The sequence below is a fragment of the Salmo salar genome, chromosome 06, assembly GCF_965601325.2.
Source record: "Salmo salar chromosome 06, fSalSal1, whole genome shotgun sequence".
Lineage (NCBI taxonomy): Eukaryota > Metazoa > Chordata > Actinopteri > Salmoniformes > Salmonidae > Salmo > Salmo salar.
Window position 1 is genome coordinate 38,979,720 of NC_138296.1, and position 27,608 is coordinate 39,007,327.

The 27,608-nt window shown below is 44.1% G+C and overlaps 2 protein-coding genes across 14 annotated transcripts in view; one reads left to right on the forward strand and one right to left on the reverse strand.

The window, feature by feature from the left end:
- Positions 1–4,778, forward strand: part of ep300b (E1A binding protein p300 b) — a 29,172-nt gene extending 24,394 nt beyond the window's left edge. For all 13 annotated transcript variants that reach the window (XM_014203808.3, XM_014203811.3, XM_014203813.3 and 10 more), the window contains exons 28-29: positions 207–371; positions 460–4,778. In XM_014203808.3, the coding sequence (XP_014059283.2) occupies positions 207–371; positions 460–3,627 (3,333 nt within the window). In that variant the 3' untranslated portion in view covers positions 3,628–4,778. The remainder of the gene's footprint in view (positions 1–206; positions 372–459) is intronic.
- A 177-nt stretch (positions 4,779–4,955) lies between these two features.
- On the reverse strand, positions 4,956–23,008 carry LOC106607170 (uncharacterized). Its single transcript, XM_014203824.3, has 6 exons — positions 22,659–23,008; positions 21,546–21,589; positions 18,575–18,640; positions 18,418–18,484; positions 7,038–7,320; positions 4,956–6,896 (listed from the first exon to the last, which is right to left on the reverse strand). Exons 1-6 carry the CDS (start codon positions 22,725–22,727, stop codon positions 6,223–6,225), a joined length of 1,203 nt encoding a protein of 400 aa, XP_014059299.1. The 5' UTR covers positions 22,728–23,008; the 3' UTR covers positions 4,956–6,222.
- Positions 23,009–27,608: the final 4,600 nt, after the last annotated feature.

Consider the following 27,608-nt stretch of genomic DNA (forward strand, 5'->3'; position numbering starts at 1 on the left):
TGTGGATATGTTACAGGATCTGGGGTGTGGGATATTGGTTGTTGGTCCTCTAATAACATGATGGGAGTAGCTGTTGTTAAAAAGTATTGCTTCGAGGATAGATACTGAACCATTGCTAATTGGGTCAATTTTGAGGCTGCTTCAGATTCAGTGCTTTAATGGAATGTATTGGAGTCGATTTTAAATCTGGTTTTCTCCACACACAGGCCCCGAAAAGTGACAGCAAGAATGCCAAAAAGAAGAACAGTAAGAAGACGAGCAAGAACAAGAACAGCAGCCTGATCCGAGCCAATAAGAAGAAACCAGGGATGCCCAGTGTGTCCAATGACCTCTCCCAGAAGCTCTACGCTTGTATGGAGAAACACAAGGAGGTATTTGATGCTGTCGCCATCTTCTAAATAAAGACACACACACACATACTCTCAGTCCCAGTGCTCATCCTTTATCTGCCTCCTGCAGGTGTTCTTTGTGATCCGTCTCATTGCCGGCCCCACTGCCAACTCCCTGCCCCCCATCACGGACCCGGACCCCCTAATGGCCTGCGACCTGATGGATGGGCGTGACGCCTTCCTGACGCTGGCCCGGGACAAGCACCTGGAGTTCTCCTCCCTGAGGAGAGCCAAGTGGAGCTCCATGTGCATGCTGGTGGAGCTACACAATCAGAGCCAGGACCGCTTCGTCTACACCTGCAACGAGTGCAAGGCAAGCGTGGAGACACGCTTCCACTGCACCGTCTGCGAGGACTACGACCTGTGTATCACCTGCTATAACACTAAGGGCCATGAACACAAGATGGAGAAGCTGGGCCTGGGCCTGGACGACGAGAGCAACAACGCCGCGGCCGCTGCCACTCAGAGCCCCGGGGACTCCCGCCGCCTCAGCATTCAGCGCTGCATCCAGTCCCTGGTCCACGCCTGCCAATGCCGCAATGCCAACTGCTCCCTGCCGTCCTGCCAGAAGATGAAGCGTGTGGTACAGCACACCAAGGGATGCAAGCGCAAGACCAACGGTGGCTGCCCCATTTGCAAGCAACTCATCGCCCTGTGCTGCTACCACGCCAAGCACTGCCAGGAGAACAAGTGCCCCGTACCCTTCTGCCTCAACATCAAGCACAAGCTCCGCCAGCAGCAACTCCAGCACCGCCTCCAGCAGGCTCAGATGCTTCGGAGAAGGATGGCCAGCATGCAGAGGGTGGGCCAGCCTGCCTGCGGTGGAGGAGGACCTCCTGGGGGGCTGCCATCACCAGGTAACAATGGCACCACAGCCCCCAGTACACCCACATCAGGAGGCACCCAGCCCCCAACACCACAGACACCCACCCAGCCCAACATACCTCCTGGGCCCCAGCCAGGGATGGGTGGTGGAGGAACTTTGCAGCAGCAGCAAGGTGGGATGCCTCAGCAGCACCACCAGCTTCACCACCAGTTCCAGCAGATGCCTGGAGGGGGGATGATGAACTCCCCCCAGCAACAGCAGATGGTTCCTCAGGTCCAGCAGCAGTCCCAGGCCTCAAACCCCCAACAGCTCCAGCAACACCCCAACAGCCTGCCCCCTTACACCAACAGGCCTCCAGGCTCCTCACCGCACCCTCAGTCCCAAGGCAAACCGGGCCTGGGACCAGCCACACCACCTCAGCAGCAACCACCTCAACAGCAGCCCAACCCTGGCCAGCCTTCTATGCCCCAGCAGCAGCAGCAACCTCCTTCAGGGCCTCCTCCAGCAGCTGTGGAGATCGCCATGAAGATTCAACAAGTGGCAGACGCCCAAAGGAAGATGGCCCTGCAGAGGCAGGCGGCGCAGGCAGCTGGCATGATGCCTCCGCACCCTCACCACCAACAGCCCCAGGGCCAGATGGGCATGGCCCACCCTGGGGTGGGCATGGTGGGGGCCCAGGGGCTGCCTCCCCATGCTCAGGCAGCTCAGGCTGCTGCCAGGGCTCACATGGAGCAGCAACAACAGCAGCAGCAGGGTCCTCCAGGTATGATGGTGGGCCCTGGCCCCAGCCCCATGCAGCAGCAGCCTAATCCCCAGGGTCAGCTGCCTCCACAGGTGCAGCAGCAGAGGGTTGGTCCCCCGCTTCAGAACCCCCAGCAACAGTGGGCTGGCCAGGGAATGCCACCCCAGCAGAGACAAGCCATGATGGGACATCCAGGCATGGTGGCGCCTCAGCAGCAACAACCGCAGCAAATGCAACAGCGGCAGCAGGCTCAGGGACCTGGTGGGTTGATTGGTATGGTGCAGCAAGGTGGTGCAGCTGGGGGTGGGAACCTCCCGCAGGCTGCCCTTCAGGAACTGCTGCGTACCCTTCGCTCCCCCAGCTCACCCGAGCAGCAACAGCAGGTGCTCAACATCCTCCGCTCAAACCCTCAGCTAATGGCTGCCTTTATCAAGCAGAGAGCCTCCAAGTATAAGGGGGGCCCAGGACCCCCGGGAGCCCCTGGCGGGCCAGGTCCAGGCAGAGTTCCAGGAGGTATGGGTGGCCAACAGGTCAATGTGAATGCTGTGGCTAGTCAGCCAGGTATGCACATGGGTCAGGGAGTCAACATGCCCACCATGACCCAGCTACAGCAAGTACAGCAGCAGCAACAACCGCAGCAGCAGCGTCCTATGCTTAGTAGTTTGCAGCAGCAACAGGTGGCAGCACTTCAGCAGCATCAACAGCAGCAGCATCAGCAAGGAGGGATGCCAGGCCAGCAGGCACCTAACATGGCCAACATAAACCCCCAGTTCAGAGAGCTCCTTATGAGGAGGCATCTCCAACTACAACAGCAACAGCAGCAGCAACAGATTGGGAACCATACCCAGTTCCAACAGCAGGGCTACATGGGCCAGCCGGGCATGGCCCCCCAGCAGCCTGGTCAGGGCCAGTCTGGACTGCAGCAGCAGCCTGGAGCCCAGCCAGGGCAGCAGCAGCAGGGTTACCCCAGCACGGTGGCCCAGCAGCAAGCTGCTGCAGTGCTCCAGCAGAGGCTCCAGCATCAGCACCAACTCCAGATGCAGCAGCAACAACACCAGAATGCCATGGTGGGCCACCAGGGGGCTGAGGGGGGTCCGGGTACTGGAGTAGGCGGCCCCCCACAGCAGCCCCCGCAGGGCACCCCCCAGCCACAGTCCTCCCAGGCTCTGCTCCAGCAGGCACTGCACCAGAGGCTGCTTCAACAGCAGCAGCACCTGGGTGGGGGCTCTCCGGCCCAGCACAGCAGCCCCATGAGCCCCCAGCAGCAGATGGCCCAGTCCCCTCACCTGCAGGGCCAGACGCTGTCCACGTCCCTCAGCAACCAAGTGCGCTCGCCCCAGCCCTCCCCGCGACCCCAGTCCCAGCCATCACACTCTAGCCCCTCCCCGCGCATGCAGCCCCAGCCTTCCCCTCATCATATCTCCCCACAGACCCAGACGGGCTCCCCGCACCCAGGCCAGCTAACCCAGCACCACCCTGGTATGGTGGTCCCCTCTCAACAGCCGCCTCAGCAGCAGAACTCAATGGACCAGTTTGGGCCAGACCAGAATGCCATGCTGTCTCAACTCAGTGGGATGAGTGGTCTCCATGGGCCTGGAGGACCTGACATGCTGTCTGGGAACAGCCAGGACCTTGGGCAGAACATTAATCATAACACTTTAGACATGTAGCCTCGCTGTGCTTTCGGGACTGCACCTGGGACAGTTAGCCTTTCTTTTCTTTTTTTACTATTAATATTATTTAATGTTTTCAATAAAAAATACATTGAAGTGAACTTCCTATGGGAGATGCAACTATAAATCATCACGTCGATTAATAAATGAATGGTAAGTTATTGCTGTTAATATATTTTTTGCCAATTGTGTACAAATAGGGGGATGGTATCTCCCTTAGAGAATACGACGCAGGTAATATTTTTGGGGTTTGGGAGTATTTGCCTTTTTAAGAAATGTTTAAGATTTTAAAAATTTTGAAAAATGTAAGCGCAAATAATTTAATGCAATGGACTTATTCTAATTTCTCCATAAATCAGTCTTATCAGTTTAGCAGAGTGATTTGGATTAATATTATTATAAATCCAAACATCATGCATATCTTTCTTTTAAAAGTTTGGGTTTACTTTATTTATTTTCGTTTTTTGGCGGTTTGTTGGCATATACCCTAAGACTGCTACAATTCACATAGAATATATTTTTGTTATTGAAATGGGGGTGGGTTATTTCATTTCACTGATGTCTGGGTTGGGCTTTCAATCTGGAATAAAATGAGTGTTTGTGGTTGAGGGCCTGCTGCAAGTTTCAGTGGCCAATGGCGACTACATTTGAAATGCCTAACCATTGGACATCAATACTGGAAGGGCCAGCCCTCTCACTGAACACACATGCCCTCCCTCACCCTCGAATGTGTGAGCACTCCTGTAGACAGTATTGGAGGTGGGGGGGGCACATACCTATATGCCTGTAAAGTTTAGAGTACATGAGGTATTGGGGGGGGGGGGGGGGGGGGGGTCTGCCAGTGTATAGGACATTACTGTTCTTGTAAAACAGAGGGAATGGATCCAAATGAACTGTGCTGCATAGAACTGAGGAAGGGGAGAGACGTGACCAGTCGCTCTCTTCCTCACCCTTACTTTTCCCTCTGGACTTGAGCCCAATGCACTGGTCCCCTTCTCCTGCCCCAGAATAATTGCTGTCCCTCCCAACCCCAATTTATCTTTCTGCTCAGAACTTTGAGAGTTTAATTTAATATTTTTTACTGTACAAAGAACTGTGGACTCAAATACTGTTTTTTTTTTTTATAATAAAATGAAAAATGTGCTGAATATTTTTGCTTGTAGCTAGTCAAATGAGTGGTTTTTATTTTTGGGGGGTGGGGGGATCGACCTAAATACATGGTTCCCTGAGGAGACTGACCCTTAGTGGTGATAAAAGGAGGCACAAGTTGCTGCAAATGCATTTCCAAAACGGCTACTAAAATGGACCAGCGAGGACACTTCTGTTACTGCTAACATGTTTTATTCCATGCCAAAATGTTGAGGTAATATCCATCCTGTTATATGAATCTCAAACACGTAGATTTTACACTATATATTTCTAGGCATATGGTATAGAGAAGACATTTGACATGTCATTGTGACCAAAGATACATTTTTCAACACGTGACATTTAATTTAGCTTTTACATGTGACATGCGATAAATACAACCGAGAACGTTTGCACATTTCCTACTGCAACAATGGTGTAAACTGATTTCCTCTTTAGACATGCACAAAGGCTTAGTGAGAGGGGTGGACTATCAATTGGTAATACAAGAATATGCCTTTTTTACCTGGAAGTAAAAACAATACTTTAACGTAGCCAGCCTTCATCTTGAAATGCTGAACTTCTATCCTTCCAGGAATTCCTTCTTTACTTTCTATTTTTGTCATAGAAATAAACATTGAATGTAATGAAGGACAAGGCTGTGCGTGATTGACAGGACATGCAGAACTTACTGTAAATACTGAGGAAGACAGTTGACTTTATACAAATGCGTTAGAAAAAGGACTAACTGAAATGAGACCTAAAACACATTTAGGAATGAGTGGTGTAAACTGATATCCCCTCTTTAGAAATGCACAAAGGCTTAGCGAGGGGTGGACTATCAAATGGTAATACAAAAATAGAATCAGGTAGGCTCTTAATTTGAGAAGTAAAATAAAGGAAACAATACTTCAACGCAGCCAGCCTTCATCTTGAAATGCTTAAACTTCTATCCCTCCAGGCATTCCATCTCCTTTCTATTTCTTTGTTATAGAAATCAAACAAAAAAAATTGAATGGAGACAAGGGTGTGCATGACATACGGGACATGCAGAACTTACTGTTAATACTGAGGAAGACAGACGACTTAATACAAAAGCGTTAGAAAAAAGAGCCACCGAAATGAGCCTCCTGGAATAAGAGACGTTGGAGAAGTAGTAATGTTATAAATATGACATTCAGGAGTCAACTGCTCTCTCCCTCATCCATCTTTCCTCATCTCTTACTAATCTTTCCAGAACCAAACACAATGTGACAATTACCACCCAATTCTCTAAGGTACAATACCTCACCAAAACCCTAGTAATTGGTATCAATTTACTCTGAGGCTTTGTAAACATCTATAATGACACATGATATTGTGGTTGTTTATCTAAACATGTTCCTAAGTGGTAAATTCAACATATGGGCTGCATTTCATGTATAACCTCACATGTTCTCTAATCCTCTCTCAGAACTCTGTCATTCAGCCCTTAAAAAACCCTTCAGCTGCCAAGGCCTCTTTGAAAGTTACGGTCAAAGAGTTGATAGTCACATTGGTCACAATCACTTTGCCAGGATTCACTTCTGCGCCACTACTGTCTGGACACTGTGTCACAACCTCTTCACCTTGCTGTTTTGTGTCATTCTCCACCACTTCCTCTGCAACCTCAACATCGGTACAGACCACTGAACCATCAGCCACGGTTTCATCTCCAACATCCACCATTGAAGTGCTATCCCCGTCAATCAGAATATGTGTCCCCATCTCTACCTTGTCAATAAAATAATCTGTCCCCAACCCCTCTACCCTCTCAATAACATTAGCTGTGCCTAACCTTTCTACCTTGTCAATCAAAGTATCTGTCCCCAATTCCACTTCTGTGCCACTGTTCACTAACCTATTGCTAATGTTAAGGTATTTTGGTCCCTCTGCAGAAACACAGCTCTCTGATTGGTCAGTCCTATCCATTTGTTCCTGTCCAGTTTCAGAGGTCCCACCCTCTGACCTGTACCCTGCCCCTGTCACCCTCAACAAGGCCCCACCCCCCAATGTCTCATCTCCAGAGCCCAGTGCGGAACCACAACTCTCCACTCTGTCAGTCGACGACTCCACCTCCTGCTCCATCATGGGAGAGCTGCACTCTGACCGGCTATGCCCTTAAGAGAGAAAGAGACAGGAAATGAGATCAATATACCACAAATAGGACCAATCCTGACCTTCAAACCGAGATAAAAAATAGATGATCAAATATTTCATGAAATGTTTGATAGAAAACAAACTGAATAGACTGTTTTCACGTGTGTCTGATTCCGGTCTCTCCTCTGCGCCTTGCCATTCATGCTCCATGGGGTCCTGTATGCGGGTCAGTGGTTGAAGGGAATTGTTGTCAGACACAGGTTTGGACACCCTCTGCTTGTTCTTGCGTCTTGCCAGGCGGCGGTAGACACTCCCTCCCTCCCCCGCCCTGTATGGCAGACTGCCCTGGTCCAGCTCGGAGCCCATGGAGCGGGTAAGGGAGAGGCGCAGACGAGGGGTATCTGGGACTTTGTGTGCACTACGGAGGTCCATGGCATAGATATTCTGTAGGAGAAGAGAAGACTAAAGCCGATGTCACACGTAGCAATCTGGACGCAATTTCTGTTGATTGAAACAAAGTGGCATCAGTGATGCTCAGTGTGTCACCACAAAAATTGCCTGCAACTTAGTTGCAACGCAAGAGATAGGCTTGATTTCTATGTCACACAACTGACTGTATGCAATGTCCAATCAGGGCGCTGAAAAATGTTTACATGAGTGGTCATATCGTTCCGTTCAGACCCAGTACGCTAATAGCCAATCTTCAAAAAGGGCTTTAGTCTTTGAGATACCGCTACCCGAGGTATAACAAAGCACAACCATGTTTTTCCATATCTCTAAGGTCTCCCATACAGTGCCGTCGATAAGTACTCAGACCCCTTGACTTCTTCCACATTTTGTTACAGCCTTATTCTAAAATGGATTAAAGAAAACAAATCCTCAGCAATCTACACACAATACCCAATAATGACAAAGCGAAAAAAGGTTTTTTAGAAATGTTTGCAAATGTATTAAAAATAAACAAATACCTTATTTACATAAGTATTCAGACCCATTGCTATCAGACTCGAAATTGAGCTCAGGTGCATCCTGTTTCTATTGATCGTCCTTGAGATGTTTTTACAACGTCATTGGAGTCCACCTGTGGTAAATTCAATTGATTGGACATGATTTGGAAAGGAACACACCTGTCTATATAAAGGTCCCACAGTTGACAGTGCATGTAGAGAAAAAACCAAGCCATGAGGTCGAAGGAATTGTCCGTAGAGTTCTGAGACAGGGTTGTGTCGAGGAACAGATCTGGGGAAGGGTACCAAAATTGAAGGTCCCCAAGAACAGTGGATGGAAGAAGTTTAGAACCACCAAGACTCTTTCTAGAGCTGGCCGCCCGGGCAAACTGAGCAATCGGGGGAGAAGGTCCTTGGTCAGAAAGGTGACCAAGAAGCCGATGGTTACTCTGACAGAGCTCTAGAGTTACTCTGTGGAGATGGGAGAACCTTTCGGAAGGACAACCATCCTCAGTAAAAGGCACATGACAGCCCTCTTGAAGTTTGCCAAAAGACTCTTAGACCATGGGAAACAAGATTCTCTGGTCTGATGAAACCAAGATTGAACTCTTTGGCCTGAATGCCAAGCATCCCGTCTGGACAACACCTGGCACGATGAAAACAGAGCGGTCAGGACCTCAGACTTGGGCGAAGGTTCATCTTCCAACAGGACAACGACCTAAAGCACACAGCCAAAACAACCCAGTATTGGCTTCGGGACAAGTCTCAATGTCTCAGCCAGAGCCCGGACTTGAACCCGATCGAACATCTCTGGAGAGACCTGAAAATAGCTGTGTAGCGACGCTCCCTATCCAACCAGACAGAGCTTGAGAGGATCTGCAGAGAAGAATGGGAGAAACTCCCCCAATTATTTTATTTTATTTAACCTTTATTTAACCAGATAGGCCAGTTGAGAACAAGTTCTCATTTACAACTGCGACCTGGCCAAGATAAAGCAAAGCAGTGCGACACAAACAATACAGAGTTACACATGGAATAAACAAACATACAGTCAATAACACAATAGAAAAGTCTATATACAGTGTGTGCAAATGAAGTAAGATTAGTGAGGTAAGGCAATAAATAGGCCATAGTGGCAAAATAATTACAATTTAGCAATTAAACACTGGAGTGATAGATGAGTAGAAGATGAATGTGCAAGTAGAGATACTGGGGTGCAAAGGAGCAAAAAAAAATAAAAAATACAATATGGGGATGAGGTAGTTGGGTGGGATATTTACAGATGGGCTATGTACAGGTGCAATGATCTGTAAGCTGCTCTGACAGCTGATTCTTAAAGTTAGTGAGGAGGATATGAGCCTCCAGCTTCAGTGATTTTTGCAATTCGTTCCAGTCATTGGCAGCAGAGAACTGAAAGGAAAGGCAGCCAAAGGAAGAGTTGGCTTTGGGGGTGACCAGTGAAATACACCTGCTGGAGCACGTGCTACGGGTGGGTGCTGCTATGGTGACCAGTGAGCTGAGATTAGGCGGGGCTTTACCTAGCAAAGACTTATAGATGACCTGGAGCCAGTGGGTTTGGCGACGAATATGAAGCGAGGGCCAGCTAACGAGAGCATACAGGTCACAGTGGTGGGTAGTATATAAAGCTTTGGTGACAAAACGGATGGCACTGTGATAGACTGCATCCAATTTGCTGAGTAGAGTGTTGGAGGCTATTTTGTAAATGTGAAGTCAAGGATCGGTAGGATAGTCAGTTTTACGAGGGTATGTTTGGCAGCATGAGTGAAGGATGCTTTGTTGCGAAATAGGAAGCCAATTCTAGATTTAATTTTGGATTGTAGATGCTTGATGTGAGTCTGGAAGGAGACTTTACAGTCTAACCAGACACCTAGGTATTTGTAGTTGTCCACATATTCTCAGTCAGATCCGTCCAGAGTAGAGATGCTAGACGGGCGGGCAGGTGCTGGCAGCGATTGGTTGAAGAGCATGCATTTAGTTTTACTTGCATTTAAGAGCAGTTGGAGGCCACAGAAGGAGAGTTGTATGGCATTGAAGCTCGTCTGGAGGTTTGTTAACACAGTGTCCAAAGAAGGGCCAAAAGTATACAGAATGGTGTCGTCTGCATAGAGGTGGATCAGAGAATCACCAGCAGTAAGAGCGACATCATTGATGTATACAGAGAAAAGAGTCAGCCTGAGAATTGAACACTGTGGCACCCCCATAGAGACTGCCAGAGGTCCGGACAACAGGCCCTCCGATTTGACATACTGAACTCTGTCTGAGAAGTAGTTGGTGAACCAGAAATATAGGTGTGATATAGGTGTGACAAGCTTGTAGTGTCATATCCAAGAAGACTCGAGGCTGTAATCGCTGCCAAATGTACTGAGTACTGAGTACAGGGTCTGAATACAATTTTTTTATTAGAAAAAATGTCTAAAAAACTATTTTTGCTTTGTCATTATGGGGTAATGTGTGTAGATTGATGAGGGAAAAAAACGATTTAATCAATTTTAGAAAAAGGCTGGAACGTAACAAAATGTGGAAAAAGTCAAAGGATCTTAATACTATTTGAAGGCACTGTATAAGAAATGGATGGTTGTGTAAAAATATTTTACTGCAAAAGTAGTTACATTTATAGATATTGGGACACCCCCTAAACTCAAACAGGACAGAATAATGCCTGGCTGGAGGGGTGCTGGGCCACATAAGCTCATTTAACCCAATATTGCAAGCTCTGATATTGCCAAAATTTGGAATATGAGCAGACAATTGTCTGCCCTACATACAAAAAAAAACATTTGACTCCAAATCCAATTTCAAACACAGATTCAACCACAAAGACCATTGGGGTTTTCCAATGCCTCGCAAAGAAGGGCACCTATTGGTAGATGGGTAAAGATCGTGGATGGTGTATCAACACACCGAGTCACTACAAATATAGAGTAATCCTTCCTAACTCAGTTGCCGAAGAGGAAGGAAACCACTCAGGGATTTCACCATGAGGCCAATGGTGACTTTAAAACAGTTTGAGTTTTACTTAATCTTGAAATCGAGTTCTTACTATGCTATAAGTAGTAAGACAGCACCACTGAATCATTTTTAACTATGAAACCACCCAAGTCCCGTCTTGGCCACTGCAGGCAGTGATTGGTCCCTCCCCAGAGGGTATAATACGCACTGCCCTGCCGGAGAGTGTCACTCTTGCTTTATTCAGAAACTGCTGTTTATCAAAGCCACCATTCTTATCATCTGTAAATTCATCTATACTTATTTTTCGTCTAAACTGCTCAATTTCAGACGGCATACAACTTCGACCAAGCGGCGAAGAACATACAGTACCAGTCAAAAGTTTGGACACACCTACTCATATGGAATCATATAGTAAACAAAAAAGTGTTAAACAAATTCAAATATATTTTATATTTGAGATTCTTCAAAGTAGCCACCTGCCTTGATGACAGCTTTGCACACTCTGGGCATTCTCTCAACCAGCTTCATGCATTTCAATTAACAGGTGTGCCTTGTTAAAAGTTAATTTATGGAATTTCTTTACAATCAGTTGTGCTGTGACAAGATAGGGGTGATATATATAAGATAGCCCTATTTGCTAAAAGACCAAGTCCATTTTATGTCAAGAACAGCTCAAATAAGCAAGCAGAAATGACATTCCATCATTACTTTAAGACATGAAGGTCAGTCAATGCGGAAAATTTCAAGAACTTTGAAAGTTTCTTAAAGTGCAATTGCAAAAACCATCAAGCGCTATGATGAAACTGGCTCTCATGAGGACTGCCACAGGAAAGGAAGACCCAGAGTTATCCCTGCTGCAGAGGATAAGTTCATTAGAGTTAACTGCACCTCAGATTGCAGCCCAAATAAATGTTTCAAATAACAGACACATCTCAACACCAACTGTTCAGAAGAGACTGCGTGAATCAGGCCTTCATCGGTGAATTGCTGCAAAGAAACCACTACTAAAGGACACCAATAATAAGAAGAGACTTGCTTGGGTCAAGAAACACTAGCAATGGACATTAGACCGGTGGAAATCTGTCCTTTGGCCTGATGAGTCCAAATTTGAGATTTTTTGTTCCAACCGCTGTGACTTTGTGAGACGCAGAGTAGGTGAATGGATGATCTCCGCATGTGTGGTGCCCACTGTGAAGCATGGAGAAGGTGGTGTGATGGTGCTTTGCTGGTGACACTGTCTGTGATTTATTTAGAATTCAAGGCACACTTAACCAGCTCCTTTCCCTGCCCCATCCCAACTAGCCTTGCCAAGACAGGGGAGGCTCGCCATTGCTCTGCGAGTGCTTCCCGGGCCCAGGACAGACCCACTCAGTCACCTGAGGTGTCCCACGCTGGTGTGAGGAGGCTGGAATCGCAATCCTTTCCGCCCTCAGCAACAGCACATTGCCCAGGCGTACAGAGTGAAGAGACCGCTAAGGGCCTGAGAGCCTTCCTGTGAGGGACTTTGTGTTGTATCCTACAGTCAGAGAATCCTGCTCCACGCCTGGTAGCAACACGAAAGAGAAGACTAGCTACAGATTGCCCACTGCCAGCAAAAGCCGCCCGGTATATGGTCACACAAGACACACACTTCCACACATCCCTTCGGCGCACACTAAGTGTACACACTCCTGTGTCTCCCACCCATTCTCCTGTCCACTCGTTCTTATGAGCGTCATGGCCTTAGACAAAGATTCCATAAGCACAAGGCAAAACATAAGGCTGGGACAGTTAGGTTTCACTGAGACACACAGTTTAATTCCAGTCATGCAGCAGCCCTGCCTGTGACTTGGCTAAACAGTTAAAAATATAAATCGTCAAACTGCACAGCAGCCTCTGCCTGTAGCCCAGTTAGCTATTCCAAATCAAACGACAGCCCTACTCTCTCTAATAGAAAGAGCAGATCTGTCCAGCAGACTGAGTGTATGGAAACACGCATGTGCACCTCCCCCTTGGGTATTGAATACAATTTGGAAGGGTTACGCGTTGCAGTTTGCTGGTGTCAAGCCCACAACAGTTTAAGCTCAAGTGGCCCCTATTCTAGAACAGGAAATAACCTCCCTTGTAGGAAAAGGAGCTATTCGCCCAGTTATGGAAGCAGACAAAAAATACAGGTCATTATCAGAGATATTTTCGATTGCCAAAGAAAGACAGTGGCATGAGACTGATCTTAGATTTGAGGGTGTTGAACAAATCATTACGAAAACTACCTTTTCGCATGTTAACACACCGCCGTCTATTCAAAGTAGTCAGACAGCACAATATCCGTATCCTGTCTATCTAGACAACTGTCTTATAATAGCGAAGTCGAGAGAATTGGTCGAGACACACACCAGGATAGTGATAAATCATATCCACAATCTGGGTTTCCTGATAAACTGTGAAAAGAGTTGTCTCACTCTTCGTCAACATACAAGCTTCTTAGGCTTGGAACTGAACTCTATGCGCTCAGGCCTAATAGTCACCAGACAGAGGTGCATTCTGACTGCAGCACGCCCACTCCACCGGAGCCGTACTGTCAGGGCTCACCAGGTTATGGTTTTACAGGGGCTGATGGTTGTGGCATCAGCAGTCTTACCACTTGGCTTATTACGCATGAGACCTAACCAACAATGGTTTATAAGCCAACACATTCATACGAACTGAGACCGTTATCGAATGATAACCATTACGTGGCAATGTCGCCACAGCCTATCCTTCTGGCAAAGCCCAAGGATACTCTCAGCTGGGGTCCAGCTGGGTCCAGTAGTCTTGCAGGTTGTCATAAAGACCGACACCTCCCTGAAGGGATGGGGGGCAGTTTACGACGGACGCAAAACGAACGGTCAGTGGGAAGAACACAAATCTTCATATAGATGTTTTGGAGCTGGAAGTGATACGGCTGGCTCTATTACATTTTGCCCCCAGGATAGAGGCAAAATTCATTGTCGGAACGAATCACGTTCTGATTCATTCTGACAACTCAACCTCGATCGCGTACGTCAATCGCCAGGACGAAGTCCGCTCACTGGCCATGCACCAAGTTGCATCACGGACACATCTGTGGGCACACACACACACACCTGCGCTCACTGTCAGCAGTGCACATTCCAGGCCAGTTGAATCTAGGTGCAGACCTATTGTCGAGGGGACCCATTTGCGACCAAGCTTTAACTTCCTGACTGATGTATTGAGATGTTGCTTCAATATATCCACATAATTTTCCTTCCTCATGATGTCGTCTATTTTGTGATGGGCACCAGTCCCTCCTGCAGCAAAGCATCCCCACAACATGATGCTGCCACCCCCGTGCTTCACGGTTGGGATGGTGTTCTTCGGCTTGCAAGACTCCCAATTTTTCCTCCAAACATAACGATGGTCATTATGGCCAAACACTTCTATATTTTGTTTCATCAGACCAGAGGACATTTCTCCAAAAAATACGATCTTTGTCCCCATGTGCAGTTGCAAACCGTAGTCTGGCTTTTTTATGGCGGTTTTGGAGCAGTGGCTTCTTCATTGCTGATCGGCCTTTCAGGTTATGTCGATATAAGACTCGTTTTACTGTGGATATAGATACCTTTGTACCCGTTTCCTCTAGCATCTTCACAATGTCCTTTGCTGTTGTTCTGGGATTGATTTGCACTTTTCGCACCAAAGTACATTCATTTCTAGGAGACAGAATGCGTCTCCTTCCTGAGCGGTATGACAGCTGCGTGGTCCCATGGTGTTTATACCTGCGTACTATTGTTTGTACAGATGAACGTGGTACCTTCAGGCGTTTGGAAAATGTTCCCAAGGATGAACCAGACTTGTGGAAGTCTACCATTTTTTTCGTCTGAGGTCTTGGCTGATTTCTTTTGATTTTCCCATGATGTCAAGCAAAGAGGCACTGAGTTTGAAGGTAGGCCTTGAAATACATCCACAGGCACACCTCCAATTGACTCAAATGATGTCAATTAGCCTATCAGAAGCTTCTAAAGCCATGACATCATTTTCGGGAATTTTCCAAGCTGTTTAAAGGCACAGTCAACTTAGTGTATGTAAACTTCTCACCCACTGGAATTGTGATACAGTGAATTATATGTGAAATAATTATTGGAAAAATGACTTTTGTCATGCACAAAGTAGATGTCCTAACCGACTTGCCAAAACTATAGTTTGTTAACAAGAAATGTGTGGAGTGGTTGAAAAACGAGTTTTAATGACTCCAACCTAAGTGTATGTAAACTTCCGACTTCAACTGTACCTATAAAGGAAATATGCCATTTATGGCAAACAAGAGGCACCCCTGGATGGTAAAACTTGCTGTATGTGATCGTTTATGGTGGCTGGGGATTGACTGAGATAGTGGTCTTTGCGCACCATGCTTAATCAGCTCCACTTCCTCTGCAACCCACCACCTGTCCATCAATGTCCATGGATCAAATGTATATGTGTCTGGAGCTGTGCTATGTCCAGTTAGTCAATGGGTCTTATTGGCATGCAAGCTGCATTTGCTGACTGCCTATACTGAACTGTAGAAATGGAAACTGATCCCCCCCACAGCCCCAATACCCTGTCAGTCATACAGGAAGGATATTGTGCAAGCTGGTCAGGCCCCAGAACTACAACCACCACTGGCTACTTTGTCTCCTCACCCTGTTAGGACACACTCATGTCCTGGTCACCTCAGAGACTTTGAATCAACACTGCACATTTTGTTTTATTGGGGAAAAGAGGGCTGTAAATATACAGTAAATACAGAAAGTATTCAGACCTCTTGACTTTTTCCACATTTTGTTACGTTACAGCGTTATTCTAAAATTGATTAAATTGTTTTTTTCCCTCATCAATCTACACACAATACACCATAATGGCAAAGCAAAAACAGGTTTTTGGAAATATCACATCTACATAAGTATTCAGACCCTTTACTCAGTACTTTGTTGAAGCACCTTTGGCAGCGAATACAGCCTCGAGTCTTCTTGGGTAAACGCTACAAGCTTGGCACAGCTGCATTAGAGGAGTTTCTCCCATTCTTCTCTGCAGATCCCCTCAAGCTCTGTCAGGTTGGATGGGGAGCATCGCAGCACAGCTATTTTCTGAGGAGTGGCTTCCGTCCGGCCACTCTACCATAAAGGCCTGATTGGTGGAGTGCTGCAGAGATAGTTGTCCTTCTGGATGGTTCTCCCATCTCCACAGAGGAACTCTAGATCTCTGTCAGAGTGACCATCGGCTTCTTGGTCACCTCCCTGACCAAGGCCCTTCTCCCCCAATTGCTCAGTTTGGCCAGGTGGCCAGCTCTAGGAAGAGTCTTGGTGGTTCCAAACTTCTTCCATTTAAGAATAATGGAAGCCACTGTGTTCTTGGGGACCTTCAATGCTGCAGACTTTTTTTTTGTACCCTTCCCCAGAACTGTGCCTCGACACAATCCTGTCTCGGAGCTCTACGGACAATTCCTTCAACCTCATGGCTTGGTTTTTTCTCTGACATGCACTGCCAACTGTGGGAACTAATATAGACAGGTGTGTGCCTTTCCAAATCATATCCAATCAATTGAATTTACCACAAGTGCACTCCAATCAAGTTGTAGAAACATCTCACAGATGATCAATGGAAACAGGATGCACCTGAGCAAAATGTCTAGTCTCATAGCAAAGGTTCTGAATTAGGTAAATAAGGTATCTGTTTTTTATTTTTAATACATTTGCAAACATTTCTAAAAACCTGCTTTCGCTTTGTCATTATGGGGGGATGTGTGTAGATTGATTAGGAAATGTTTTTATTTAATCCATTTTAGAATAAGGCTGTAACTTAACAAAATGTTGAAAAAGTCAAGGGATCTGAATACTTTCCGAATGCACTGTATATCGATGTTGTTACAATTAGCAAACATTTGGATGATCAAATAATTTATGCAACCATGATGTGATGTATGATAAGATTGGACGTTGCATGCAACTTCAATTGCGTTTGAATTGCTTCATGTATCAGCAAAGTTGCTTGAGATGACACATAAATTGCTTCGTGTGACGCAGGCTTAACCTGTTGGGGGTAGGGGGCAGTATTGACACGGCCGGATAAAAAAACGTACCCGATTTAATCTGGTTACTACTCCTGCTCAGTAACTAGAATATGCATTTAATTATTGGCTTTGGATAGAAAACACCCTAAAGTTTCTAAAACTGTTTGAATGGTGTCTGTGAGTATAACAGAACTCATATGGCAGGCAAAAACCTGAGAAGATTCCTTACAGGAAGTGCCCTCTCTGACAAGATCTTGTTCTTCTTGTCTCTGTTTATTGAAGACTGAGGATCTTTGCTGTAACGTGACACTTCCTACGGCTCCCATTGGCTCTCAGAGCCCGGGAAAAAGCTGAATGATATCGAGGCAGCCCCAGGCTGAAACACATTTGCGCGTTTGGCAAGTGGCCGATCAGAGGACAATGGGCTTAGGCGCGTGCACGAGTCGACCCCGTGCTTTATTTTCTTTCGTCTTTTTACCTAAACGCAGATTCCCGGTCGGAATATTATCGCTTTTTTATGAGAAAAATGGCATAAAAATTGATTTTAAACAGCGGTTGACATGCTTCGAAGTACGGTAATGGAATATTTAGAAATTTTTTGTCACGAAATGCGCCGTGCTCGTCACCCTTCTTTACCCTTTCGGATAGTGTCTTGAACGCACGAACAAAACGCCGCTGTTTGGATATAACAATGGATTATTTGGGACCAAACCAACATTTGTTATTGAAGTAGAAGTCCTGGGAGTGCATTCTGACGAAGAACACCAAAGGTAATCAAACTTTTCTAATAGTAAATCGGAGTTTGGTGAAGGCTAAACTTGCTGGGTGTCTAAATAGCTAGCCCTGTGATGCCGGGCTATCTACTTAGAATATTGCAAAATGTGCTTTCACCGAAAAGCTATTTTAAAATCGGACATATCGAGTGCATAGAGGAGTTCTGTATCTATAATTCTTAAAATAATTGTTATGCTTTTTGTGAACGTTTATCGTGAGTAATTTAGTACATTTTAAGTAAATTTACCGGAAGTTTGCGGGGGGTATGCTAGTTCTGAACATCACATGCTAATGTAAAAAGCTGGTTTTTGATATAAATATGAACTTCATTGAACAAAACATGCATGTATTGTATAACATAATGTCCTAGGGTTGTCATCTGATGAAGATCATTAAAGGTTAGTGCTGCATTTAGCTGTCTTCTGGGTTTTTGTGACATTATATGCTAGCTTGAAAAATGGGTGTCTGATTATTTCTGGCTGGGTACTCTGCTGACATAATCTAATGTTTTGCTTTCGTTGTAAAGCCTTTTTGAAATCGGACAGTGTGGTTAGATTAACGAGAGTCTTTAAAATGGTGTAAAATAGTCATATGTTTGAGAAATTGAAGTAATAGCATTTCTAAGGTATTTGAATAACACGCCACGGGATTTCACTGGCTGTTACGTAGGTGGGACGAAATCGTCCCACTGGCCCTAGAGAAGTTAAGATAATAGTATATTAAGTTCGGTTTTGTAATTTGTGTAATTGCTATGTTAATGTAAGGGACATAGAAATGGATTAAGAAAGTGGATGTTCTGAACAAGGAGAAAGGTAAGCGCTGTACCCGCAAGACGAGTCTCCGTGGTCTGAGTCCTTTCCTGCGGTATGCCAGGGCTCGGTCCTTCTCCTCCCTGATAAGACACAGAGAATATGAAATTGCAATGGCTGGAGCAGAAGTAGTATGCAGTATTCATACTAACAGTACTCTCAGTACTACTCACTTCTCTTCATAAGCCAGCACCAGGCGTGGGTCCAGTATGTGGTCCTCTGGTTCCCAAGTGCTGTACCTGTAAAACAATCACACTCTATAAGCACTGTTTATGCAGGATCATCATGGTATGATCCCCTTGAATAAGGCAAGGAGGTACAATGACAGGAGTTGTTATAGAATCATATGAGAACTTTCAATGAATTTATGTATAGAGACTGCAAGCGGTTATACCTTACCTTTTAAAACCCTGGCAGATTGTAAATTGTCAATAGATATCATTACAAATACACCAAATCAATCACCAGACACTTTTAAATGTCAACCTCTATTGCGCAAGTGAGTCATTCTGGAATTTGTTATGTTTTCCCCACTTGTCTTGACTCCTGAGGGGTATACTGCGAAGCGGGATAGAGGAGTTAGCAAGCTAACTTTGGTCAATTCTGAGTTCAACTCTGGATAACTGTTGACACGAAGGTGACTCACCTTTTAGCCAGGTAAATGTATATGGCAACGAATACTTTAGCTCTAACCTGCTCTGGGGCAGGCTAACTTCACTTTATACTAAATGAAGTGCTTGAGCTGAGAGTTGAGAACCAATCAAATCAGATTCCCTCCCTCTCGCAAAGAGCGTGTCATCATCCCCTTCATTCTCTGAAACCATTTAAGACGGCTGGTTAAATATTTTATTATGTTAATAATATTCAAATACCCTACAGTATCTCACTACACATTTAGTAATGTGTAGTGAGAATTTGAAACGTCACACACAGTACAATTTTCGTATGACTTAATACAATAATTTTATCGATAGGTGTGGGGGGAAAAGGTGCTCATGCACACAAAGACAGCATTAACAATTGTGTAATAAAAGACACCACTTCTAATAACCCATTTCACACCATCGCCTGCTGAATTTTCAGGATAAGTTCTTTCATTTCAGCAGAAACCTAAAATGTGGCACAGACTTGCTGATGGATTGCAGTTTCAGCATTTTATCAATGAAGATTTCTGCGTTCGACTAGCCACGTGCGACATGCAAGCGCAGTTACAAACCTGGCTGGAGTTAGCAGCAGCTGAAGAATCTAAATGCATGGTCGTAACATGGATGAAGCCTGAGCTGGAATATAAAGCTTAGTGAAGCTAGCTAGCTTTACAAAATCCTGAGTAGATCTAGCTAGCGTCGTAGTATACCCCTCTATTTCTATTGAAAGTGTTGGTAAACAAGGGTACCCTTCAGTTTTAGATGCGTGCGGAATCGGATTAACGCTGGATCTGGACGGACTCTTCACATTACGAAAATGCACCAAATGGCGTACGGTGGTTGCCAGTTCTGTCAGTGTACTTCCTTGATTAAGGAAATTGGAATTAGGGGTGTTAAATATAAGATGCACTTTAACCAATGATATGAGGTTTTTACTAAGACATCAGAAGCAGAGGGAACATTACAGTGCCTTCAGAAAGTATTCACACCCCTTGACTTATTCCACATTTTGTTGTGTTACAGCCTGAATTCAAAATAGATTAAATATATTTTCTCCCCCATCTACACATAATACTCCACAATGACAAAGCCAATTTATTGAAAATGAAATACAGAAATATCTAATTTACATAAGTATTCAACCCCCTGAGTCAATACATGTTAGAATCACCTTTTGCAGCCATTTCAGCTGTGATTCTTTCTGGGTAAGTCTCTAAGAGCTTTCCATACCTGGATTGTGCAAAATTTGCACATAATTGTTTTCAAAATTCTTCAAGTTCTGTCAAATTGGTTGTTGATCATTGCTAGACAACCATTTTCAGATCTTGCTATAGATTTAAGTCAAAACTGTAACTCTGTCACTCACCGTCTTCTTGGTAAGCAACTCCAGTGTAGATTTGGCCTTGTGTTTTAGGTTATTGTCTTGCTGAAAGGTGAATTCATCTCCCAGTGTCTGGTGGAAAGCAGACTGAACCAGGTTTTCCTCTAGGATTTTCCCTGTGCTTAGCTCCATTCCGTTTCTTTTTTATCCTGAAAAACTCCCCAGTCCTTAACGATTACAAGCATACACATAACATGATGCAGCCACCCCTATGTTTGAAAATTATGGAGACTGGTACTCATTAATGTGTTGTATTGGATTTTCCCAAAACATAACACTTTGTATTCCGGACAAAAAGTTAATTGCTTTGCCACATTTTTAGCAGTATCACTTTAGTGCCTTGTTGCAAACAGGATGCATGTTTTGGAATAGTTGTATTCTGTACAGGCTTCCTTCTTTTCACTCTGTCAATTAGGTTAGTATTGTGGAGTAACTACAATGTTGTGGATCCATCCTTAGTTTTCTCCTATCACAGCCATTAAAATGTTTTAAAGTCACCATTGGCATCATGGTGAAATCCCCGAGCAGTGTCCTTACTCTCCAGCAACTGAGTTAGGAACGACACCTACTTTTTTCTACCCATCTACCAATAGGCCTCTTGGCGAGGCATTGGAAAACCTCCCTGGTCTTTATGGTTTAATGTGTGTTTGACATTCACTGCTCAACTGAGGGACCTTACAGATAATTGTATATGTGGGGTACAAAGATGAGGTAGTCATAAAAAAATCATGTTCAACACTATTATTGCACACAGAGTGAGTCCAATCAACTTATTATGTGAATTGTTAAGCAAATGTTTACTCCTTAACTTATTTAGGCTTACCATAACAAAAGGGTTGAATACTTATTGACAAGACATTTCTGCTTTTCATTTGTAATTAATTTGTAAACATTTCAAAAAATATTATTCTACTTTGACATTATGGGGTATTGTGTGTAGGCCAGTGACCAAACAAATCTAGATTTAATCCATTTTAAATTCAGGCTGTAACACAACAAAATATGGAAAAAGTCAATGGGTGTAAATCATTTCTGAAGGCACTATATGTACCCAGGTCATACATACATGACTCATACACATTTGTATTGCATTCACTAATTAATAAGAAGAGTACTTACTTTGGTGGCCATCCCTGCCACTTCAATAAGTATTCCACATTACCCTAAGAAGCAAAAGAGAAAGGCACATTTAGCAAGAGAGCAAATAACACAATTAGTACTCTTTGTACGGTAGTTCAAGGAGCACAAAAAGATGACTGTCGAGATCATTGGGGTAATTTTATTTTCAAATGGCGATTGTACGAGATGACGTCAATGTAAAGGCGTCGAACTCTACAACTGTGATGATGTGATCGCACATGGATGGGTTTTATGTAAAATAATTGTCTTAATCGTCAAAATGCGATGGAAATAGGTAGGACTTCACATGTAAACAACTCGTATTGCGCAACGTGCTGCACAGCGAAGGTCTCCCCATTGAGAAAATATAATTGTATGGTGTGCGTGTATAGAATACTCAATACATAGAATGAAACATTACTGTATTATAATCTTCCATTTTCAAACCAACTTTACAAAATGAAAGCATAAGTAAATGCCTAGTAAGAATAATACCATACAAAAGAAAAACATAGGCTCATTGTGATTATCATACTACAACAACATAATAGGACAATATTGAATGGATCATGCGAGGTGTAACATTACGCAGCAGTTTTTTTTCACCCAGATACCCCAATCCATCATCCCGTCCTCTGTTCTCCTCCTGTTGGCGTAACGTACAAATAAACTGCGTAGCTCACACACGTTGGCCGCGCGGACAATCCCACCAGTGACACCCCACGATGGAGACCCAATTTTGGTAAACACACCCCTTTTATATTTTACTACTTGAGGTAGTAGTCTATATCCATTACATACAACATACACAAACCAAGGAAAACGAAAAGATTCCACGATCTCTTTATTGAAAATGATGTAGCCTATAGGCAACATTCTGTGCAGAAAAAAATATATTTTAAACTTTTTGCGTGTTAGAATTAGCAGCTTTAACGCAGCAGAATGACAATATTAATGTATTGTGTAAACTACGGAAAGTGCGTAGCAATACTTTTGTGTAATGGCTGATATAGACTCTGTAAGAGTACAGGTAGTACATTGGCTGTTAAAACCATAAGACACCAATGATAGGTAGACTACATTTATATTCGGAAGCACGGCTACATTACTTACCTTTCTGACTCTCTTCTTGATTATTGATTCAACTGCAAACACTTGTTCGCCTATAGATGACAGTTCCATCGCTCCTAGGCTGCTGGTCGCACGCTCAAAACAGGGAACGCGAAATGTTTCTCGTTCTTTCCAAGAAAACCCCCCCTCCCCAAATCCCCCAAACTCTCTGCAGCGGCTAAAACAAGCTTTTTTGCCTACTCTACAAGCCTTTTCTATTCTCGGAGTCTTTAACACTTTCTCACATGCACGTATTAGATAGTTGAGCAGTATTTTAGGTTCTCTTTCTGAGTTTTAAAAATCTGCGACACATCACTGTCTGGCGCGTGCTTTAGTCAAGCGCGCTCCCTCTGACTCTGGTACGATGCGCCGAGCTCCTAATAATGAACAGAGAAGAAGAGGCTAAGCGAGAGGGTTTACTTCACCCAAAATCTGTCCCACGAAAACAGGACCACGAAGTGAGTAGTTTTAGCTAATTTGCTACGTGAGGATTATTAGATATAATATAACTTTCGTAATGGTTAGGTTGTTGCGAATGCACTGATATAAGTGGACACACGTGCTATTTCGTCAAATGAAAAAAAAACGACTTTATATTGGAGTTGCTCCACTTGTTCACACGCGTATCTGCCCTCTCATTGGCTAGAATGGTCCCACCTGATCGCGCCTTCTCCCGCTGCCTTCCATCTTTGAGGACATGCATTTTCATTGTTAGAATGGCTACTCGACTATCTTGTCAATATGATAGATCATCTTTGGCATGCCCGGGTCTTTCACTATTACAAAACAGTATTTCAAGAATATGTGTATTATTCTATAAACTCTTAAATGCGTTTTATGGGTTGTTTTAAAAAAAATACTATTGAGGAATATCTGTCCTATTTTTTGGCACATGACTGTTTTCCATATTGTTAAAATATCCAGGAGAATTATCTAATGTCAACATAATTCCAGGTCCAATGTGATGCTATGCTATCTGTTATCAAGCTACGTACTCTATCCCGAATTAATAGGAAAGATAGGCACCATCTCATTTCATAATTTTAGTACCTATTTTATTTCCCTATTCAGATAAAATTGATGCATAAACTGTACACAACAGATGGCATGAAACATAGGCTCATCTCAACATTGAACCAACAGAGAATGTGCTTTAAATCTCTTTTAAAAAATTGGGGATCTGATATCCAGAAGATGTCTGTGATGGGTAGGAAATAATTTAGTATATTGCAAGAATCTGGGACTGGGACAGTGTAGTTTTATGTAACAGTTGAATGGACAGGAAATAATTGGAAATGAAAGCCTTCTGCAGTTTGGTTGGGGAATGTCTACACCTCCAGCTGTGTGCAAAAATGGTTCCAAATATGGCACTCCGGCCATTAATTACACAGCAAGGGGCTTCTAAAATAGCTAAAAGAAGACATATTTCTTCTACAGTACATGTAACCAAAAACCAAACAAGATAAGTACAAGATTGGAAAAATGACAATGGTTTCTAAAGGAAATAGGATGATGTTTTTCAACCAAAATATGTTGAGCCTCATTAAATAATAATTTCATTGATAACACAAATCATTTGCTTACACAGACTTGCCCCAACCACACTCTTATCGTAGGGTAATTTGATAGAATGTTTATTTCATTTCTCCATGTACAACACACAGTGGTGACCAGCCATATCGGGCAGGCCCACCAGTTGTTTTTGTGTGCCTGTTTTGCATGTTATTTTGGCATTAATATGTGTCACATATCAGTTTGCAAACAATGTAAAAAAAAAATACATATATTATAATTGAGTTAATAAAGCCACATACAAACATGGTCTCTTTTTTGCTTTTTTGAATAAGGCAGCTCCAAAATGCAGGTGTTTCAGCCTAGCTCAGTGCTTTCTGTGGTGGTGGGGCAGCCAGCAGAAAATACGGAGCGTAGGGGTTGGTAATGTTCTCTAGTTGTACCGTGATTGGCTTAGTGTTCTGTCACTCATGGGCCACTACGTCACTGCAAAATCTACAGGGAGAGCTCGAAAATTCAAGCCCCTTGGGTGCTGCCATAGAGTTACATTAGAAGTACCCTTCCAAGAAGTCTCAAGGTCATTGGCCACAGATAAAATTACGTCAAATCACGTTATATCTACAGTAGCTAAGATTAGACTTATAATGTGTACATCATATTTCAAAATCTTAGCTAGCAAGCTAGCCGTCATCATCATGAATCAAGTCGACAATCTACTGGAAAATCTTTTCAATCCTTGTCATATGAAGAGAAATTACGAAGTGAAATGATAGATAAAACGTATTGGTGCTCATCGGCCATTGGACATAAACATTACACAACAAGTTGGAAATCGCAAATTCAACAATGAGTGGTTTGGAAGTGGCTAACTGCAAGCATTGCATGCTATTTAGTGGAGTGGATGTGTGGTCCAAGTCTGGGTTTAAGGGTCTCTTTTCCAAACTTAAATGGATAAACATTCAACATTGGCCATGCTGTCAATCCAGCATGACTTCTGCCGCTTTCAAAACAATTGGAAACTCGGAAATCTCAGACTTCATTGAGTTTAAGACAACTGGGAACTCGGGAAAAAATGAGCTCCGACTGGGAAAATACATTTTGAACGGTCATCCAACTCGGAATTCCAAGTCGGGAACTCTGGCCTCTTTCTAGAGCTCCACCCTGAAGATCACTAACGTCATGATTAGACCTTGCTTTTTTTCCGAGTTCCCAGTTGTCTTGAAAGCACCATAAATCCAGAGAATGCCAGACTTTGATGACAAAATTTGCCCACGAAGGACTGCTGCGCCACCTTCCTGTTCAAGTGAGCACAGCACAACAAGGTGAGACATTTTTTTATTGTATGCTGCTGCATAAATGATGTAATATGCCAGGGATATGTATACTGTAGCTAAGAAAGTAATACTAAGTGTATGTTGTGTAGTAAGCTGTTAGTAGACGATGTGCCTCACCCTAATAATTTGGTCACCTTTCCTCTCATAATTTAGCCTACTGTGACGACCCTCCCACTCTGTCTGCCGTATTCTCTCTTTGTCCGGATGCCGGTGGGCGGAGTTTGAAGGGTCGTCAGTTAAATGGGAAGCACCTGGGCCCGGCTGTGTCCCAGGATAAAGAGACCTCTTCCACAGTCATTGGGGAGACTCTCCACGCAGACACCTTGTTGTTTTTGGATGTGCTAGTTGTGGTATCTAATAAATATATATTTTGATACTCCTTGTCTCCACGTTGTCTCCCTCTTGTTGCGAACTCAGAGCCGGTTCGTAACACTACTGTTCTGACCTGGTGGTGCACATGTAGCCTATAGCCTGTTTTAGAGAATTTATCAAATATTGTAAGAGCTTTCATTGTCTGTGTATATACCCCTTTTATATGCTTATATGCTCCCTGACTTGGAATACTGTAAGAACGGCCCATGTTCTGAATTCTGTCGCTGTACATTTCAAAAGTGCTGAATAAATAATAATATTGACTATGTCCATCCTAACTCGCTCATTACTGTCCTAATCAAAATTACGGATTGCCTCTTAGCCGCTCGTCATTCCCTTATGCCATAGTTTGTACATCTCAATTATCAGTAGAAACCACATTTATTTAAGCAAGTCAGCCATATCAGCTACACTACCATTCAATAGTTTGGGGTCACTTAGAAATGTCCTTGTTTTTGAAAAAAGCACATTTTCTGTCCATTAAAATAACAAATGGATCAGAATTACAGTGTAGACAATGTTAATGTTGTAAATGACTATAGTAGCTGGAAACATCTGATTTTCTTTTTTAATGGAATATCTACATAGGCGTACAGAGGCCCATTATCAGCAACCATCACTCCTGTGTTCCAATGGCACGTTGTGTTAGCTAATCCAAGTTTATCATTTTAAAAGGCTAATTGATAATTTGAAAACCCTTTTGCAATTATGTTAGCACAGCTGAAAACTGTTCTGTTTAAAGAAAAAATAAAACTGGCCTTCTTTAGGCTAGTTGAGTATCTGGAGCATCAGCATTTGTGGGTTCGATTTCAGGCTCAAAATGGCCAGAAACAAAGACCTTTCTTCTGAAACTCGTCAGTCTATTCTTGTTCTGAGAAATGAAGGCTATTCCATGCAAGAAATTGCCAAGAAACTGAAGATCTCGTACAACGCTGTGTACTACTCCCTTCACAGAACAGCGCAAACTGGCCCTAACCAGAATAGAAAGAGGAATGGGAGGCCCCGGTGCACAACTGAGCAAGAGGACAAGTACATTAGTGTCTAGTTTGAGAAACAGATGCCTCATATGTCCTCAACTGGTAGCTTCATTAAATAGTACCCGCAAAACACCAGTCTCAACGGCAACAGTGAAGAGGCGACTCCAGGATGCTGGCCTTCTAGGCAGTTCAACAAGCTGCACCTTTGAAAGCATCTTGACTGGCTGCATCACCGCTTGTTACGGCAACTGCAAGGCAGCCGACCGCAAGGCGCTACAGAAGGTGGTAAGTACGGCCCAGTACATCACTGGGGCCAAGCTCCCTGCAATCTAGGACCTCTATACTAGGCGGTGTCAGAGGAAGGCCCAATTTAAAAAAAATATTCCCAAGCCATAGACTGTTCTCTCTGCTACCGCATGGCAAGCGGTACCAGTGCACCAAGTCTGGAACCAGCACGATCCTAAACAGCTTCTACCCCAAGCCATAAGAATGCTAAACAAGACTGATAAATAGCTAATCAAATGGATAACCAGAGTACTGCATTGACCATTTTTTACACTAACTCTCTTGCACTGACTATGCACACACACTGGACCACACAGTCACATATACTTACACTGACACCCCAGCATACACACACTCTACATACGCCCACACATGCATACTGACTCCACACACACACACACACACACACACACACACACACACACACACACACACACAACTGTATTATCTATAGTGTTGCCTAGTCACTTTAC